At 48.1% G+C, this 19268-nt stretch overlaps 1 protein-coding gene across 2 annotated transcripts in view; it reads right to left on the bottom strand.

Annotated features, from left to right (window-relative positions):
- The window catches only part of FHIP1B (FHF complex subunit HOOK interacting protein 1B), an 86433-nt gene that overhangs the window by 9924 nt on the left and 57241 nt on the right, over window positions 1-19268 (bottom strand). For both annotated transcript variants that reach the window (XM_068266470.1, XM_068266471.1), the window contains exons 8-9: window positions 18972-19051; window positions 5782-5948 (exon numbers count right to left, since the gene is read on the bottom strand). In XM_068266470.1, the coding sequence (XP_068122571.1) occupies window positions 5782-5948; window positions 18972-19051 (247 nt within the window). The remainder of the gene's footprint in view (window positions 1-5781; window positions 5949-18971; window positions 19052-19268) is intronic.

Raw genomic sequence — 19268 nt, 5'->3', positions numbered from 1 at the left:
TAGGGTTGCAACGGTATGATAACTGTCTCTAATCTCAAAAATATCACAGTATCACAATTATTTGGACCCGAGCATCCCCTTTTATAGTACCGTATTTTTCGCCGTATAAGACACACTTTTTTCCCTCCAAAAATGGGGAGAAAGTCCCTGCGTCTTATACGGCAAAGGCAGGGAATCCCCGACTTCCTAACACCCGCCGATAGAAACCACCGACCTGCCGCTACCTCGGGGATTCCCTGCCTATGTGCCCGCTCTGTCCCCCGCTACTAGCATATGTCCCTGTATGATGGTAAATGTGTGAAGTGTAGCTGCTGCAGGCCCTTACCTCTCCAGCAGCGCCCGCGGGGATGAAAGGCTGACATAGCGGGCGCTGCTGGGCCACTACAAATGCTAGTACTGGGGGACATAGCGGTGACATGGCGGAGATACAGCAGCACTACACTGTATACATTCAGACATCGAGCAGGGACAAGTGCAAGTAGCAGGGACATGGGGGGAAAAAGCCGGGACACAGCAGAGATCGCAGGGACACAGGGGAAGAAACAGACACATGGGACATAGCAGGAACACCTGGGGACAGAAGGTGGACATCTGGGAGGACAGAAGGGAGACCTGGGGACAGAAGGGAGACCTGGGGACAGAAGGGAGACCTGGGGACAGAAGGGAGACCTGGGGACAGAAGGGGACACCTGGAGACATCTGGGAGAACAGAAGGGAGTCCTGGGGACAGAAGGGGACACCTGGGAGGACAGAAGGGAGACCTGGGGACAGAAGGGAGACCTGGGGACAGAAGGGAGACCTGGGGACAGAAGGGAGACCTAGGGACAGAAGGGGACACCTGGAGACATCTGGGAGGACAGAAGGGAGACCTGGGGACAGAAGGGGACACCTGGAGACATCTGGGAGGACAGAAGGGAGACCTGGGGACAGAAGGGGACACCTGGAGACATCTGGGAGGACAGAAGGGAGACCTGGGGACAGAAGGGGACACCTGGAGACATCTGGGAGAACAGAAGGGAGTCCTGGGGACACCTGGAGAAATCTGGGAGGACAGAAGGGACATAGAAGGATACCAACTGGTGGAGAACATCTGGAACATAGGCGCACCAGGTTTAGTATATATATTTTTTTCCCTGGTTTTTGCCCTCCAAACCTACGTGTGTCTTATATTCTTGAGCGTCTTATACGGTGAAAAATACGGTAATTTCTGCTTTGCCTTTTGACAGTGCTTAAATTACTCACTGAGCCAGGAATAAATGCCCCAGTATAGATAGCCAGGAATAGGTGCCCCCAGTATAGGTAGGTAGCCAGGTATAGGTGCCCTCAGTATAGGTAGCCAGGAATAGGTGCCCCCAGTATAGGTAGCCAGGAATAGGTGCCCCCAGTATAGGTAGCCAGGTATAGGTGCCCTCAGTATAGGTAGCCAGGAATAGGTGCCCCCAGTATAGGTAGCCAGGAATAGGTGCCCCCAGTATAGGTAGCCAGGAATAGGTGCCCCCAGTATAGGTAGCCAGGTATAGTTGCCCCCAGTATAGGAAGCCAGGAATAGGTGCCCCCAGTATAGGTAGCCAGGAATAAATGCCCCAGTTTAGGTAGCCAGGAATAGGTGCCACCAGTATAGGTAGCCAGGAATAAATGCCCCAGTATAGGTAGCCAGGAATAAATGCCCCAGTATAGGTAGCCAGGAATAGATGTCCCCAGTATAGGTAGCCAGGAATAAATGCCCCAGTATAGGTAGCCAGGAATAGATGCCCCCAGTATAGGAAGCCAGGAATAGGTGCCCCCAGTATAGGTAGCCAGGAATAAATGCCCCCAGTATAGGTAGCCAGGAATAAATGCCCCAGTATAGGTAGCCAGGAATAGATGCCCCCAGTATAGGTAGCCAGGAATAGGTGCCCCCAGTATAGGTAGCCAGGCACAGGTGTCCCCAGTATAGGTAGCCAGGAATAGATGCCCTAATATAGGTAGCCAGGAATAAATGCCCTAATATAGGTAGCCAGGCATAGGTGCCTCTAGAATAGGTAGCCATGAATAAATGCCCCAGTATAGGTAGCCTGGTATAGGTGCCCCCAGTATAGGTAGCCAGGAATAAACGCCCCAGTATAGGTAGCCAGGAATAGGTGCCCCCAGTATAGGTAGCCAGGAATAGGTGCCCCCAGTATAGTTAGCCAGGAATAGGCGCCCCCAGTATAGGTAGCCAGGAATAGGTGCCCCCAGTATAGGTAGCCAGGAATAGGTGCCCCCAGTATAGGTAGCCAGGAATAGGTGCCCCCAGTATAGGTAGCCAGGAATAGGTGCCCCCAGTATAGGTAGCCAGGAATAGGTGCCCCAGTATAGGTAGGCAGGAATAGGTGCCCCAGTATAGGTAGGCAGGAATAGGTGCCCCAGTATAGGTAGCCAGGTATAGGTGCCCCAGTATAGGTAGCCAGGCATAGGTGCCCCCAGTATAGGTAGCCAGGTATAGGTACCCCCAGTATAGGTAGCCAGGCATAGGTGCCCCAGTATAGGTAGCCAGGAATAGATGCCCCAGTATAGGTAGCCAGGAATAGATGCCCCAGTATAGGTAGCCAGGAATAGGTGCCCCAGTGTAGGCAGCCAGGAATAGATGCCCCAGTATAAGTAGCCAGGTATAGATGCCCCAGTATAGGTAGCCAGGCATAGGTGTCCCAGTATAGGTAGCCAGGCATAGGTGCCCCCAGTATAGGTAGCCAGGAATAGATGCCCCAGTATAGGTAGCCAGGAATAGGTGCCCCAGTGTAGGCAGCCAGGAATAGATGCCCCAGTATAAGTAGCCAGGTATAGGTGCCCCCAGTATAGGTAGCCAGGAATAGGTGCCCCCAGTATAGGTAGCCAGGTATAGGTGCAGCCAGTGTAGGCAGCCAGGAATAGGTGCCACCAGTATAGGCAGCCAGGAATAGATGCCCCAGTATAGGTAGCCAGGAATAGGTGCCACCAGTATAAGTAGCCAGGAATAGATGCCCCAGTATAGGTAGCCAGGTATAGGTGCCCAAGTGTAGGCAGCCAGGAATAGGTGCCACCAGTATAGGTAGCCAGGAATAGGTGCCACCAGTATAGGTAGCCAGGAATAGGTGCCCCCAGTATAGGTAGCCAGGAATAGATGCCCCAGTATAGGTAGCCAGGAATAGGTGCCCCAGTATAGGTAGCCAGGAATAGACGCCCCAGTATAGGTAGCCAGGAATAGGTAGCCAGGAATAGGTGCCACCAGTATAAGTAGCCAGGAATAGATGCCCCAGTATAGGTAGCCAGGTATAGGTGCTCCAGTGTAGGCAGCCAGGAATAGGTGCCACCAGTATAGGTAGCCAGGAATAGGTGCCACCAGTATAGGTAGCCAGGAATAGGTGCCACCAGTATAGGTAGCCAGGAATAGGTGCCCCCAGTATAGGTAGCCAGGTATAGGTGCTCCAGTGTAGGCAGCCAGGAATAGGTGCCACCAGTATAGGTAGCCAGGAATAGGTGCCACCAGTATAGGTAGCCAGGAATAGGTGCCACCAGTATAGGTAGCCAGGCATAGGTGCCCCCAGTATAGGTAGCCAGGAATAGATGCCCCAGTATAGGTAGCCAGGAATAGGTGCCCCAGTGTAGGCAGCCAGGAATAGATGCCCCAGTATAAGTAGCCAGGTATAGGTGCCCCCAGTATAGGTAGCCAGGAATAGGTGCCCCCAGTATAGGTAGCCAGGTATAGGTGCAGCCAGTGTAGGCAGCCAGGAATAGGTGCCACCAGTATAGGCAGCCAGGAATAGATGCCCCAGTATAGGTAGCCAGGAATAGGTGCCACCAGTATAAGTAGCCAGGAATAGATGCCCCAGTATAGGTAGCCAGGTATAGGTGCCCCAGTGTAGGCAGCCAGGAATAGGTGCCACCAGTATAGGTAGCCAGGAATAGGTGCCACCAGTATAGGTAGCCAGGAATAGGTGCCCCCAGTATAGGTAGCCAGGAATAGATGCCCCAGTATAGGTAGCCAGGAATAGGTGCCACCAGTATAAGTAGCCAGGAATAGATGCCCCAGTATAGGTAGCCAGGAATAGGTAGCCAGGAATAGGTGCCACCAGTATAAGTAGCCAGGAATAGATGCCCCAGTATAGGTAGCCAGGTATAGGTGCTCCAGTGTAGGCAGCCAGGAATAGGTGCCACCAGTATAGGTAGCCAGGAATAGGTGCCACCAGTATAGGTAGCCAGGAATAGGTGCCACCAGTATAGGTAGCCAGGAATAGGTGCCCCCAGTATAGGTAGCCAGGTATAGGTGCTCCAGTGTAGGCAGCCAGGAATAGGTGCCACCAGTATAGGTAGCCAGGAATAGGTGCCACCAGTATAGGTAGCCAGGAATAGGTGCCACCAGTATAGGTAGCCAGGAATAGGTGCCCCCAGTATAGGTAGCCAGGAATAGGTGACCCAGTATAGGTAAGCCAGGAATAGATGCCCCAGTATGGTAGCCAGGAATAGATGCCCCAGTATAGGTAGCCAGGAGTAGGTGCCACCAGTATAAGTAGCCAGGAATAGATGCTCCAGTATGGTAGCCAGGAATAGATGCCCCAGTATAGGCAGCCAGGAATAGGTGCCACCAGTATAAGTAGCCAGGAATAGGTGCCCCCAGTATAGGTAACCAGGTATAGGTGCCACCAGTATAAGTAGCCAGGAATAGGAGCCACCAGTATAGGTAGCCAGGAATAGGTGCCACCAGTATAAGTAGCCAGGAATAGATGCCCCAGTATGGTAGCCAGTAATAGGTGCCCCTAGTATAGGCAGCCAGGAATAGATGCCCCAGTATGGTAGCCAGGCATAGGTGCCCCCAGTATAGGTAGCCAGGAATAGGTGCCACCAGTATAGGCAGCCAGGAATAGATGCCCCAGTATGGTAGCCAGGCATAGGTGCCCCCAGTATAGGTAGCCAGGAATAGGTGCCACCAGTATAGGCAGCCAGGAATAGGTGCCACCAGTATAGGCAGCCAGGAATAGATGCCCCAGTATGGTAGCCAGGTATAGGTGCCCCCAGTATAGGTAGCCAGGAATAGGTGCCCCCAGTATAGGTAACCAGGTATAGGTGCCCCCAGTATCGGTAGCCTGGAATAGATGCCCCAGTATAGGTAGCCAGGAATAGATGCCCCAGTATAGGCAGCCAGGAATAGGTTCCCCAGTATAGGTAGCCAGGTATAGGTGCCCCCAGTATAGGTAGCCAGGAATAGGTGCCCCCAGTATAGGTAACCAGGTATAGGTGCCTCCAGTATAGGTAGCCAGGAATAGGTGCCCCCGGTATAGGTAACCAGGTATAGGTGCCCCAGTATAGGTAGCCAGGAATAGGTGCCCCCAGTATAGGTAACCAGGTATAGGTGCCCCCAGTATCGGTAGCCTGGAATAGATGCCCCAGTGTAGGCAGCCAGGAATAGGTTCCCCAGTATAGGTAGCCAGGAATAGAGGACCCAGTATGGTAGCTAGCTGATGGAAGCCGTGTCCCTATGCTTTGTGTTGGAGGAGAGCGACCCTTGTTGGTAATCTTTGGAGGGTCTGTACTCAGCAACGGGGACTGGACAGCGAGGGAAGCCTCATTAGGACCCAGAGGCTGCCCTCTCCTTAGGTAAGTATGTGTTTTAGTACTTCAGGTTTAACAAGAGTTCACTCATCCTGTATGAGACGTGTCCCTATACTCTACATGGCAATGTCTGCATTGAGGATTCAGTGACCTCTGACCTAAAGGAAGTGGATGTGTCACTTCCTGTAAGCTGACTGTATCCCGTGTCTCCTCCCCCCAGATCACATGACAGCTCACTTTTAGACCAGGTGGCGTGCTCCTCCCTCTCCGCGTCCTGCAGGCGTTCCTTGCGGCAGCACTGTGGGATCAGCGACAGGAATTTATCCGCGGTCTTGGAATAGAGATCCAGATCCTTCACGGCTCTCCTCTGGCTCAGCATGACATGGTTACACGGGATCAGATACCTGCGGGGGAAGAGCAGAACAGTCACTGACATGTGTGGGCAGATCGACTGTGAGACAGATCCAATCTGATCAGAGAGGGATCTGTTGGCTGCCCACACACTGTAAACCGACTTCCAAAAGATTTCAGCAAAAAAAGCTATCCGAAACTAGCGTCACACTCTTCCCCACCCCTCCCCCCCAGTGCTCAGTAAAGTCTCACCTGCAGGGCTGTGGTGTCGGTACAAAAATCCTCCGACTCCTCAGGTTAGGATTCCACCGACTCCGCAACGCCTCTAATTTGCATATTACAATCTTGTTGATTGAAAGTATGTAACATGAAATGCATCTCAACTGCCAACGCATAGGAATTTTAAAAGACAACACACACAAGCTATAGAACACAGCAATACATGCATCCAGCTACATTTAAGTGGTCAGCAGGTGCTCGTCAGCCAATCAGGATGCACTGTCATACACCCTTTACCTGCCATACCACATCTAGCAGCCATTAGCATTCAGGTGGGAGGCTTCAGTTGGACGCCATCGCAAGATTGCGTCGCTAGCAGGACCGCCCCGTGCAGGCATCCCTCCCACAGGGGTCCCTCCCTAACCGCTCACCTGTCCGCCATGTCCTAGAGCTGAAAGAAAACGTTTAAAAACACACGACTGGTTCGCACGATGGCCAGGGGCCCCGGACCTCTCTCACTGGCCGGGGCCCCAAGGCCAATATGCGATACCTGGAGGGGAGTGCAGGTGGGCCTGGACCTCTTGCGATGGCGTCCAACTGAAGCCTCCCACCTGAATGCTAACGGCTGCTAGATGTGGTATGGCAGGTAAAGGGTGTATGACAGTGCATCCTGATTGGCTGACGAGCACCTGCTGACCACTTAAATGTAGCTGCATGCATGTACTGCTGTGTTCTATTGCTTGTGTGTGTTGAATTTAGCATTCAGTATGGAGGCAGTGTTGGTGGGTTTTCTGGATGTGAGAGGTCCAGGCCCACCTGCACTCCCCTCCAGGTATTGCGCATTGGCCTTGGGGCCCCTGGCCATCGTGCGAACCAATCGTGTGTTTTTAAGAATTTTAAAAGACAACTGAACTGAGAGGTATATGGAGGCTGCCATATTTATTCCCTTTTAAACAATACCAGTTACCTGTCTATCCAGCTGATCTTCTGCTTCTAATACTTTTAGTCACAGACTTAGGCCTCATTCACATCATACGAGCTTCCGTGCACATTTGGAAGCACGTATGACGTGGTAACACGCAATAACGGCAGAAGGGTATAGACAGCATTACTGCCACTCACATCAAATGCGCTGCGCAGCAGTACGATGCACTATGATGTGCTTGTGTACTGCTGCATGCATTCTGCCCGCAAGCCCAGAGCTGACTCATTCACTGTCAATGGATGGAATCAGCAGTGCTCGGGTAACAGCGCAGATGGCATGCGATCGTACGCGTTGTGTTCCGACCGCACGGCCATCTGCGCTGCATAGATATGAACGAGGCCTAACACTAGTCCTTAGTAAGAGTTCTTGTAGAAGGTACAGACAGGAACATCTATCAGGCCCTAGGCAATGTAACAGTGGGTACATGTAAGAGTGATGTGCAGGTACTCTGCAGGGGGATGAGGGGATTCTTCCTCTATTACACATTCTTCATGTACAATCTGAACATCTATCAGGCCCTAGGTAATGTAACTGTGGGTACATGTAAGAGTGATGTGCAGGTACTCTGCAGGGGAATGAGGGGATTCTTCCTCTATTACACATTCTTCATGTACAATCTGAACATGGATCAGGCCCTAGGCAATGTAACTGTGGGTACATGTAAGAGTGATGTGCAGGTACTCTGCAGGGGAATGAGGTGATTCTTCCTCTATTACACATTCTTCATGTACAATCTGAACATGGATCAGGCCCTAGGCAATGTAACTGTGGGTACATGTAAGAGTGATGTGCAGGTACTCTGCAGGGGAATGAGGTGATTCTTCCTCTATTACACATTCTTCATGTACAATCTGAACATGGATCAGGCCCTAGGCAATGTAACTGTGGGTACATGTAAGAGTGATGTGCAGGTACTCTGCAGGAGAATGAGGGGATTCTTCCTCTATTACACATTCTTCATGCACAATATGAACATGAATCAGGCCCTAGGCAATGTGACTGTGGGTACATGTAAGAGTGATGTGCAGGTACTCTGCAGGGGAATGAGGGGATTCCTCCTCTAATACACACTCTTCATGCACAATCTGAACATGGATCAGGCTCTAGGCAATGTGACTGTGGGTACATGTAAGAGTGATGTGCAGGTACACTGCAGGGGAATAAGGGGATTCTTCCTCTATTACACATTCTTCATGCACAATCTGAACATGGATCAGGCCCTAGGCAATGTAACTGTGGGTACATGTAAGAGTGATGTGCAGGTACTCTGCAGGAGAATGAGGGGATTCTTCCTCTATTACACATTCTTCATGCACAATATGAACATGAATCAGGCCCTAGGCAATGTGACTGTGGGTACATGTAAGAATGATGTGCAGGTACTCTGCAGGGGAATGAGGGGATTCTTCCTCTATTAAACATTCTTCATGTACAATCTGAACATGGATCAGGCCCTAGGCAATGTGACTGTGGGTACATGTAAGAGTGATGTGCAGGTACTCTGCAGGGGAATGAGGGGATTCCTCCTCTAATACACACTCTTCATGCACAATCTGAACATGGATCAGGCTCTAGGCAATGTAACTGTGGGTACATGTAAGAGTGATGTGCAGGTACTCTTCAGGAGAAGGAGGCGATTCTTCTTCTATTACACATTCATTATTATTTAGTATTTACATAGCGCCGACATATTACGCAGCGCTGTACAGTGTGTGTGTGTGTGTATATATATATATATATATATATATATATATATATATATATATATATATATATATATATATAGTCTTGTCACTAACTGTCCCTCAAAGGAGCTCACAATCTAATCCCTACCATTGCCATATGTCTATATTATGTAGTGTAAGTACTGTAGTCTAGGGCCAATTTTTTAGGGGGAGCCAATTAACTTATCCGTATGTTTTTGGAGTGTGGGGGGAAACCGGAGTGCCCGGAGGAAACCCACACAGACACGGAGAGAACATACAAACTCTTTGCAGATAGTGCCCTGGCTGGGATTCGAACCAGGGACCCAGTGCTGCAAGGCGAGAGAGCTAACCACTACGCCACCGTGCTGCCCACGGTCATCATGCACAATCTGAGCATGGATCAGGCCGTGTATGTGGTGATATATTGGGGTGCTTATGATGTTAGGAATACATAAACATATTCTATCATTTTTATATCTGCTGTGGTATGTCAAAGGTGTAGAGATGCAGGCTAGATTCATGGACTGTTCATGTATTTGTGTGGGTGGGTCACTAGACCTACATTTGCATCTAAAGAGGTCTTCAGTGAATATGACCAGTCACCTTCAATAGGCAAGGAAGCGGCTCATTAGGCCACTAGCAGTCACTTTTGATCTGCTGTCCCAGGTGTGATTGTCTGCCTCTGTCTACAGGCAATTACAGGCAAACTGCTACCTGTAACCAAAAGGCAATCTTTTCATGTATGTGCGAAAATACACTTTAACCAAGGAAATAATGTGGAGGAAGCTTTTTGATGTCTGGTAGGATACAATCTCACCTATTGAATTCTGCAAACTTCAAGAAGCTAAAACAGGAACCCCTTTGAAGTTTGCATATCACAAGAAAGATTATGACAAGCGTTCGGTGATGTCACAAACAGGGAAACTGCATTAGTTCCTGGGGGCTGGACATTAAATGCCCCAGGGGACACTTCAGAGTATAAAAAGCAGAGACAGATACCTAGTGATCATCTGCTCTTGGAGTTAGCGCATAGCTAGAGTTGATCTCGACTTCCGGTCGAACAAGCGGCATGCTCCTGCCGACAACGTTGAGACCTTCAAGTTGCTAACGTTTTTTTAATCCCCATTTTTATTTTACGCAAATATCCGTGTGTGTTATCTTTGTAACTTTTATTTGGTAACTATTTTTACTTTGTTTTTTGTAATCTTTTGTATATATTAAGTTCTGCATTGTTCTATGTTTTTCTGGAATATTAAAAAATTATGTAAAAAATGAGATTTACTCACCTGGGGCTTCCCTCAGCCCCCAGCAGCCGATCGGTGCCCTCGCAGCTCCACTCCGATGTCCCAGGACCCGCCGGCGAACACTTCCGGTTTGGCCGTCACCGGCCGACAGGCATGGGAACGCGAGTGATTGTTCGCGTTCCCAGCCTGTATATCGCCCCCTGTGCTGCTATTGCAGCCTCCTGGCCGCAATAGCAGCATAGGGGGCGATATACAGGCTGGGAACGCAAAGAATCACTCGCGTTCCCATGCCTGTCGGCCGGTGACGGCCAAACCGGAAGTGCTCGCCGGCGGGTCCTAGGGACATCGGAGCGGAGTTGCGAGGGCACCAATCGGCTGCTGGGGGCTGAGGGAAGCCCCAGGTGAGTAAATCTCATTTTTTACATTTGACTTAAGGATCACTTTAAAAAGCAGAGTTAGTACCTGCTAACGATGTTTTCAACAATCCTTCAGGGCAAAGGTGAGACGTAGCTCCTCCCAGGAACAGGAACAGACAGCACTTCCCCTATAAAAAAGTCACATGGTTAGTCCACCCTCAGTGCGTTTAGCCAAGTACCCGACAGGTGAACATTCCACTACCCATAACCGTGCAACTATCAGACACAGACAATTAACACCCGGGTGGGATCGTTGCCCTGAAGGATTGTTGAAAACATCGTTAGCAGGTACTAACTCTGCTTTTTCCCCACAATCCTTCAGGGCAAAGGTGAGACGATTAACAAGTAATACAACCTCAGGGTGGGACCAATGCTTGGAGAACGTTTCTACCAACCACCTGGTCGTGTGCAGACATTGCATCAATTCGGTAATGACAGATGAACGTAGAAAAGCTTGACCACGTTGCTGCTTTACATATTTGCTCAGGCGAAGCCCCTGCATTATTAGCCCAAGAAGCTGCCCTAGCTCTAGAAAAGTGAGTCTAGCTATAGTAGATTTAGAAGCTATCTGACCTACAGTTTTCCCTGAAATAAAACAGATAAGGAATCGGTCTTGTTCAAGTATTCCAGAACACATCTTCTAACATCTAATGAGTGAAGAATCCTCTCTTTTCCACAACCTGGATTCACAGAGGGTAGGCAAAATAATATCCTGCGACCTGTGAAACCTAGACATAACTTTTGGACAAAACTTTGGATCCGTCTGTAATACTAACCTATCCTGAAAAGAAGGACTTTTCATAGACAAGGCCTGTAGCTCACTAACCCTTCTGGCTGTAGTGATGGCTACTAAAAATACCGTCTTTAATGTAAGAAATTTAAAAGAACTGTCCCCTAGCGGCTCAAAAGGACCTTTGGACAGCCCCTCTAATACTAACGATAAATCCCAAGGAGAAACGTATGGCTTGTAAACTGGCAGTTTCCTAGATAGAGCCTTCCGAAATCTCAGTATTGGAGAGGAAGACAAGGGGATACCTGAAAAAGCAGATAAGGTAGCAATCTGCACCTTAAGCGTACTCACAAATATTTTTATCCCAACCGTCCTGGAGAAACCAGGACTGCTGGGACTGACAAGCTATCAAACTTAGAGCCAGATAACCAAAGATGGAAAGTCTTCCAGTATTTCAGATAGATTCTCCTAGTAACTTCCTTACAGCTAGTAACCAATGTAGAGGCTGCCTTCTCAGATACTCCCAACTTTTTGAGTAAGGCTAATTTAAGATCCAGACTAACAGATTCAATTTTCCTGGATGCGGATGCCACAGGTTCCCTTGTAGCAGTAGATCCGGCCTGCAAGGAAGTCTCCAAGGGTCTTCTGATGCTAACCTGAGAGCTGAAAACCAGCTCCTTCTCGGTCACCAAGGTGCTATCAAAATCATCCAATTTTGACAACCTCTCCATTTGCTGATGACCGCGGGAATCAAATTGAGAGGAGGAAATGCATACAGAAGTGGAAAGTTCTACTCTTGAATGAATGCATTCACCCCCCTGCTTTGATCTCTTGGATTGAGAGAGAAAAAAGTCTGAATCTGGGTATTGTCTTCTGTTGCAAACAGATCGATTGACGGTGTTCCCCATCGTTTTATGATGTCTGCGAAAACACCTCCTTGTTTAGAGACCATTCTGATGACAGAATCCTGCTTCTGTTCAGTTTGTCTGCATGTATATTGAGTGTTCCCTTGAGATGAACAGCTCTCAAGGATGACACATTCTTTTCTGCCCAAGACAAGATGTCCTCCGCTTCCTCCTGCAAAAACAGGAATCGCGTGCCTCTGTTTGTTGATAAACGCTACTGCCGTAACGTTGTTCGACTGGATCAGAACATTGGACTGCAACAGTATCGATTGCACCTGAAATAAAGCCAGCCTTACTACTGTTAATTCCTTTCAATTGGATAACCTTTGAGACTGATTTTGTCCATTTCCCCTGAAAGGCTCTGTGAGCTATATGAGCTCCTCAGCCCCAGGCGCTTGCATCCGTAGTTATTATGTTGTCTACAGGCCCCTTCCAAGGCCTGCCCTTCATAAGGTAGGATTCCTCCAACCACCGTTGCAGAGACACACAGTTTGAGGGATTTTGACTTTGAAATCTAATGTTTGTGGACGACCGTCCCAATTTTCTAGGAGGAACCTCTGTATCTTCCTGATATGCGCTAATGCCCAGGGAACTGCCACCATCGTGGATGACATTAACCCAAACACCGACAAAATCGTTCTTAGGGAAACTTTGTCTTCCCCTTGTAATGATTTCACTGCCAAACTTATCTTCAGAATCTTCTTGGGAGGAAGGAAAATCATCTGTTTTACTGAATCCACTAGCATGCCAAGAAACTGAGTTCTCTGACTTGGAATTAGAGAGGACTTCTCCAGGTTGATGATCCAACCTAGGGATCGGAGATGTTCCGATACCAGATTCAAATGGATTTTCAGCTGTTTTGCTGAACTTCCTAGAATAAGCAAGTCGTCTAAATACGGAATGATTAAAATTGATTGTTACCTTAACGGAATTAATGCTTCTCCCAGAATTTTTGTGAACATTCTTGGGGCAGAAGTGATCCCAAACAGGAGGCAAACAAACTGGTAGTGTTCTACCATCCCATTTATTCTCACTGCAAAACTTAAGAATTTTTGTGATTTTTGGTGAATCGGCATATGCCAATATGCATCTCTTAGATCCAGAGATGCCATAAAGGCCTCTGGAAACAATAACTCCCTTACTGATTCCATCCGAAAATTTTTCATAAACCGACTCAGGTTTGTTAGGTGCAGAATCAGGCACAGGATGAATTCCATTACCTTGTACAGCTCCACGGAATATGTTGGCGCTTTATAAATCAATAATAATAATTCTGTCTTAGCATGTTCTGCAATATGCTCAAAATCTCTGGAACCAGAGTGGGATCTCTTAGGGCCTTTGAGATCACAAATCTTGATGGTGGAGGAAGGGCAAACTATTTGGAAACCAAACATTATTGTCTGGCGAATAAATGGATTTTTTGACACTTTTGCCCACCTAAGAGAAAGTATCTTAGCCTTCCCCCCACCGCCTGACACGAGTCATTGGGATTCTGACTGGGACTCTAGAGCTTTAGACTTAAAGCCCCCTTTCCTGGATTTGTCAAAAGTCCACCTCCTGCCTTTACTTTGATCCTTAGAGGCATCCTTTTGATCACTCCTTGGCTTACGAAAAATATTGCTACCACAGTCTTCTGTTTCTTAAGCAAAACTTTATTTTTATTCAATGTTTTTTCCAAAGCTGAATCCAGTTCTGGACCAAACAACATTTCACCTGAAAAAGGGACACCACACAGCCTGTTTTTGGATGAGATATTACCATCCCATATTTTAAGCCACAAGGCTCTAATAGAAACAGAGCAATGGACCTGGCAGTAAACCTAATTGCTTCAGCAGAAGCATCTGATAAATATGCAGCAGTTTAAATGAAAATAGCAATAGAATTAAACAATTGCAAAACAGGTGCACCAGCCAGTATGTTAGCTTTGAGCTGATTAATCCACAGCTCCAAAGTTGTGGCCACACATGTAGAGGCAAAAGCCGGCCTAAACATAGCCGCACTAGCCTCCCAAGACCTTTTCAAATAAACATCCACCTTTTAATTAAGTGGATCCTTCAGCTTTGTATAATTGATTTAGAATAAACAAAACAGCTACCACATCCTCAATACAGAATTTAAACTTTGAAACAGATTCAGATTCTATTTCTCCAGTGTCTGAAACTATCAACTTCAGTCACCGATACTCCAGATACAGCAACCTGAGAAGTGGATGGATTAGCATTCAATAATGAGGACTTAATTGATTCCAATGAAGCATTAATCACCTCTCTAAAGGATTCAATGTATCCTGAACAGAGTGACCCGGCTCCTCCCCTACAACCCTCTGTATGCACAACTGACAGAGTTTTTGCATAGGGCAACATAAAAATTGCACAAAGGGCATGTTTTATCATTAGGAGGATGCCTATGCTTATCTGCAGCAGCAGCAGATTTAGCAGAAGCCTTAGTATTGGCATAAACAACAACACAACAAGGCATGTAACTCTGCTCACACATATAGCACAATCAGCCCAGAAAGAGAAACCATTATCTCACCTTTTGGGCGGCCTGGTTGCTCTCAATCCTCTCAGCGTCTGACATGCTTCCAGCTGACACATCCAGCGCAGGACAAACTCTCTCTGAGCAACAGTGCTAACAGGCCCGCGCAGCTTCCCCTTGAAACATACCTGGCCTGCCGCGAATGGATGAGTGGCGGCCCGGAAGCTGCAGAGAGAGTAATGAGCCGGCACTACAAATTGTTACTTTCGGCATACCCGCCGGAAAGTACGCATCCGGACGCGGCCAAGCGTCCTAATGGCCGCAATGCGCTCCACGCTGCACATGGCCGCCGGCTTACCTCCGTCCTGCTCACTCCGCCGCAAGGCCGCCAAGGGGAACCCACGCCTTCCACTCTTGCTCTCCCTGGAAGCGGGAGAGAAAGGTAGGCAAACCCCAGGAAAGCTCCAGCCTGGGGCGCATGGCCAGACTGCCTCAGTACCACAGTCTCAGCCACCCAGAGAGATCCACCTGCAGCCCAGCACACAGGCTTCACCCAAAGGGGAGATGCCGACCTGCCTGGACGCAGGAACAAACAGCACTGAGGGTGGACTAACCATGTGACTTTTTTTATAGGGGAAGTGCTGTCTGTTCCTGTTCCTGGGAGGAGCTACGTCTCACCTTTGCCCTGAAGGATTGTGGGGAAAAGAACCATTAAAAGTCCATCAGCTGCCATCTAGTGGCCAAAACTTATTGGTACAACCAGGAGCTCTCAGTTGCTTAAAGGGGTTCTTCCGCGAATGATGAAAAAAATATAAAGTGGTTTATGAATAAACTATTAAATATCCTTCTAAAATAGTGCAAAAAGTTTTTCACAAAATGAATGCTTTCCTCAATACAACATGTAATATAAACAGTGACGAATGACGGATAGGGAGGCTAATCCATTTGATAGGGGTGTTTTTTTTTTTATTTGCATTTCACAAACAGAAGCCCTGCCTACGTAGTTTTCAGTTGTGTAATCCATTGCTGTTAGGAGTTTCAGTTACAGGGATAACGGCTGATCTCCTATGTATATGCTTCTTGTATTCACTCACAGATAAAGGAGCCCCCTCCTCCTCCCTGCAGGAACGGCTAAGCGCAGATGCCGGCAACGATTCAGTGGACTTCGTCATGTGTTTACATAGTTGCCCAGCAACCAGACCCGGCATCTGTGCAGAATAGTTTGTATCTTCTCCCAGAGAGTCTTCTGCTATCAGCTTAAAGGTGCGTACACACGCCGGACTGGAGGCAACGACGGGTCCGTCGTTACCTCCCGCTGGGTGGGCGTGCCAACGACAGTCCGGCGTGTGTACGCACTGTCGGCGGACTGATACGGCTGCTTCTGAGCGATCCGCCGGGCGGATCGCTCTGAAACAGCCGTATCAGTCCGCCGACAGTGCGTACACACGCCGGACTGTCGTTGGCACGCCCACCCAGCGGGAGGTAACGACGGACCCGTCGTTGCCTCCAGTCCGGCGTGTGTACGCACCTGTAGTGTGTCCCCTTATTGAACTCTTAGTTCTCCTGGCAGAGATAAGATAAGGGGACTGACTCGCTGGGAGAAGATACAAACTATTCTGCACAGTTGCTGGGCAACTGTAAACACATGACGAAGTCACTGAATAGTTGCCGGCATCTGCGCTTAGCTGTTCCTGCAGGGAGGAGGAGGGGGCTCCTTTCTCTGTGAGTGAATACAAGAAGCATATACATAGATCAGCCGTTATCCCGAACTGAAAACTAAGTAGGCAGGACTTCTGTTTGTGAAATGCAAGTAAAAAAAAACACCCCTATTAAATGGATTAGCCTCCCAATCCGTCATTCGTCACTGTTTATATTACATGTTGTATTGAGGAAAGCATTCATTTTTAAAAAAAAACTTTTTGCACTATTTTTAAAAGGATGTTTTTTAGTTTATGCATAAACCACTTTTTATTTTTTTCATCATTTGCGGAAGAACCCCTTTAAATTCTGTTTCCTCAAAGAAATGATTTAATGTTCAGATCTCTGTTGAGTCCCCGGGGATAGAAGCTTCCACATTTATATATCCACATGGATTCTTTTGTCAGTAGCTGTTTATCATAATCCCCACGACGTGGGCTAATATTTAACTTGTAAATGCCCATAAATCTCAAACCGGAAATATCTGAGATATGGACAGTTTTGAAGTGCAAAGCAAGGGGGTTTCGTTTCCTTTTTATCAATAGTAGTGCTTCTGATATTATTCATATGTTCTCCTATGCGTGTATTCAAAGGTCTATACGTTTTTCCAATGTAGATTAAATCGCAAAAACATCTAATTTGATACACAACTCGAGTGGTATTACATGCAATATATTCGTTCACAAAAAAAAGATTTAGATCTGTCATAATTGAAAAACTGATTGCCCTTATGGGCATACCTACACACATCACAGTCCAAACATTTATGCATGCCTTTTTTGGCCTTAACCACACCAGAGTGACCTTTCCACCAAACTCACTTCTGACCAAAAGGTCATTTACATATCTTTTTGCGGCCATGTGTGGGTCTCCCCCCTCAATCTTAGCCATAATTGGATCCCTATGAAGCAAATGCCAGTGCCTCTGTAGGATTTGTTTAATATCCATGAAGTGAGCATTGTATGGAGTCACAATGCGAGGGATTTCCGGGGGAGCCCTCCCCTATATAGCACTTTTCTTCCTAACAAGTGACTGGATTAGCCTGAAGGGGGCTGGAGGAAGCCCCAGGTATGTATAACACTTTTCTTTTCGTCGGTCTCAGGTACCCTTTAATTTGTAGTCATCAACCCAAATTTTAACAACGTATCAAATGATTTGATTTCATGAGCAAAGAGAGTGCATACATTTGCATAAATCAGCATCAACGCAGAATTATTTCCATTTCGTGTGTGTGTGTGTACAATGTGTGTACAGTGTGTGTGTGTATATGATTAATATCTATATATAAGAGATTACTGTGTACCCATAATACATACAGTCACAATCAGATGTGTATATCTGACCTTAAAAATACGGGGACTGCTTTATTGAAGCAGCACAAGAAATTATTTTGATTGGTTTATTTCATTTTTGTGGACTAAGCACAGCTATTACTGTATGTATAAATTATTTATGATGACTATTATCTGAGAAATAGAACATTTTATCATATTTTCTATTTTAATTACAGTTTAAATTCATCAGGAGTCGGTGCATTTTTTTAACCACTTGCGGACCACGGCCATTGAATCAACGTCCAGCAGGTGGTGGTACAGTTCTGACCGGACGTTGATTCAACGTCCGCGCTAACAAACCGTCCCGACGCGATCGTGCGCACCCGGAGGGGGAGATTAAGCTGTCATATGACAGCTGGCATCTCCCCTCAGTGATCAGCAGCCATCGCGTATGGCTGCTGATCACGTGATCACTACGATCGCCGGCGGATCGCAGTGATCACTTTAACAGCGGTGGCGGCAGGGGTAAAAGAAGAGGATCCACTCACCTCCCTGCCGTTCCAGCGCTGATCGACGCCCCCCTCTGCTCTGGCCGGCATCTCTGCTCCGTCTGACGTCAGCGCCGAGTCCCGGCTTGATGACGTCATCAAGCCGCGACCCGACCTGAGCGTCATTTGGAGCGGAGATGCCGGTTGGAGAAGAGGTGGCTACTGCGGCTCATCGCTGGAGCCTGGAAGGTGAGTGATGGCTGCCAGCTACAAGGGGGACACCATGTCCAGCCAGCTGCAGACGGGATCCGGCCGCCCGACCCCCCCAAACGCGCCTTCCCCCCCATGCAAATTGCCCTGGGCCTTAAGGGGGTTTAGGCAGCCGGTCCTGAAGTGGTTAACACTACATGCGCTTGTTGCCACATGGTAGAGACACTCGTGGTGATGGCAGACACAGGAGGAGACTATGAGTCCCACCAGCAAACAGATGACACTTCTACACTGCACACGGGTAAGACACTTTCACACTTGTGGGTACACTGGCCCGGTGTCTGCCAGTTGTGGTTATGTTGACCACCATTACCGCAGAGCACCCGATCGAGCCCCTGCGACCGAGATTTTCTGCATATCCAACCAATCCCTTTTACCGATTATGGTCAGATATCGATCAAAAGATAATTTGCATCTGATTCGATAACACAATGAAATTGGAAGGACGATCGGGCTGCCTAGTGGTGCATGCTGGGACTGCAGCGGTCTCATCTCCCGCGGATGGAAGGTTGGTGAGGTGTGGATTCTGGAATCTAGCTGACGTGGTGTTGGTTGTGAGAGATGAAATGCGACCCCCACAAACACTCACTGTGTGTTGTACATAGGTAAGGGGGCTGGTCTTGTCTCCCCCCCTTCCCCACGACTTGGATAAGGCTGTCTCACCTGAGAACCAGCTGAAGTAAGACGTCTTCGCAGTTCAGGTTGAGCAGCGTCTGGAAGAGGGTCAGCGACACCATACACAGCTGTAAAACACACATATAATACGTAAGACACAGGACTGGGCCTGCAGGGCCACCGTACACAGCTGTAACACACACAGTACATGACACAGGACTGGTCCTGCAGGGCCACCATACACAGCTTTACCACACACAGTACATGAGGCACAGGACTGGGCCTGCAGGGACACCATACACACAGTACATGAGACACAGGACTGGGCATGCAGGGCCACCATAC

This window comes from Hyperolius riggenbachi, chromosome 2 (genome assembly GCF_040937935.1).
Source record: "Hyperolius riggenbachi isolate aHypRig1 chromosome 2, aHypRig1.pri, whole genome shotgun sequence".
NCBI lineage: Eukaryota > Metazoa > Chordata > Amphibia > Anura > Hyperoliidae > Hyperolius > Hyperolius riggenbachi.
This window is presented reverse-complemented; position numbering and strand designations above follow the sequence as displayed.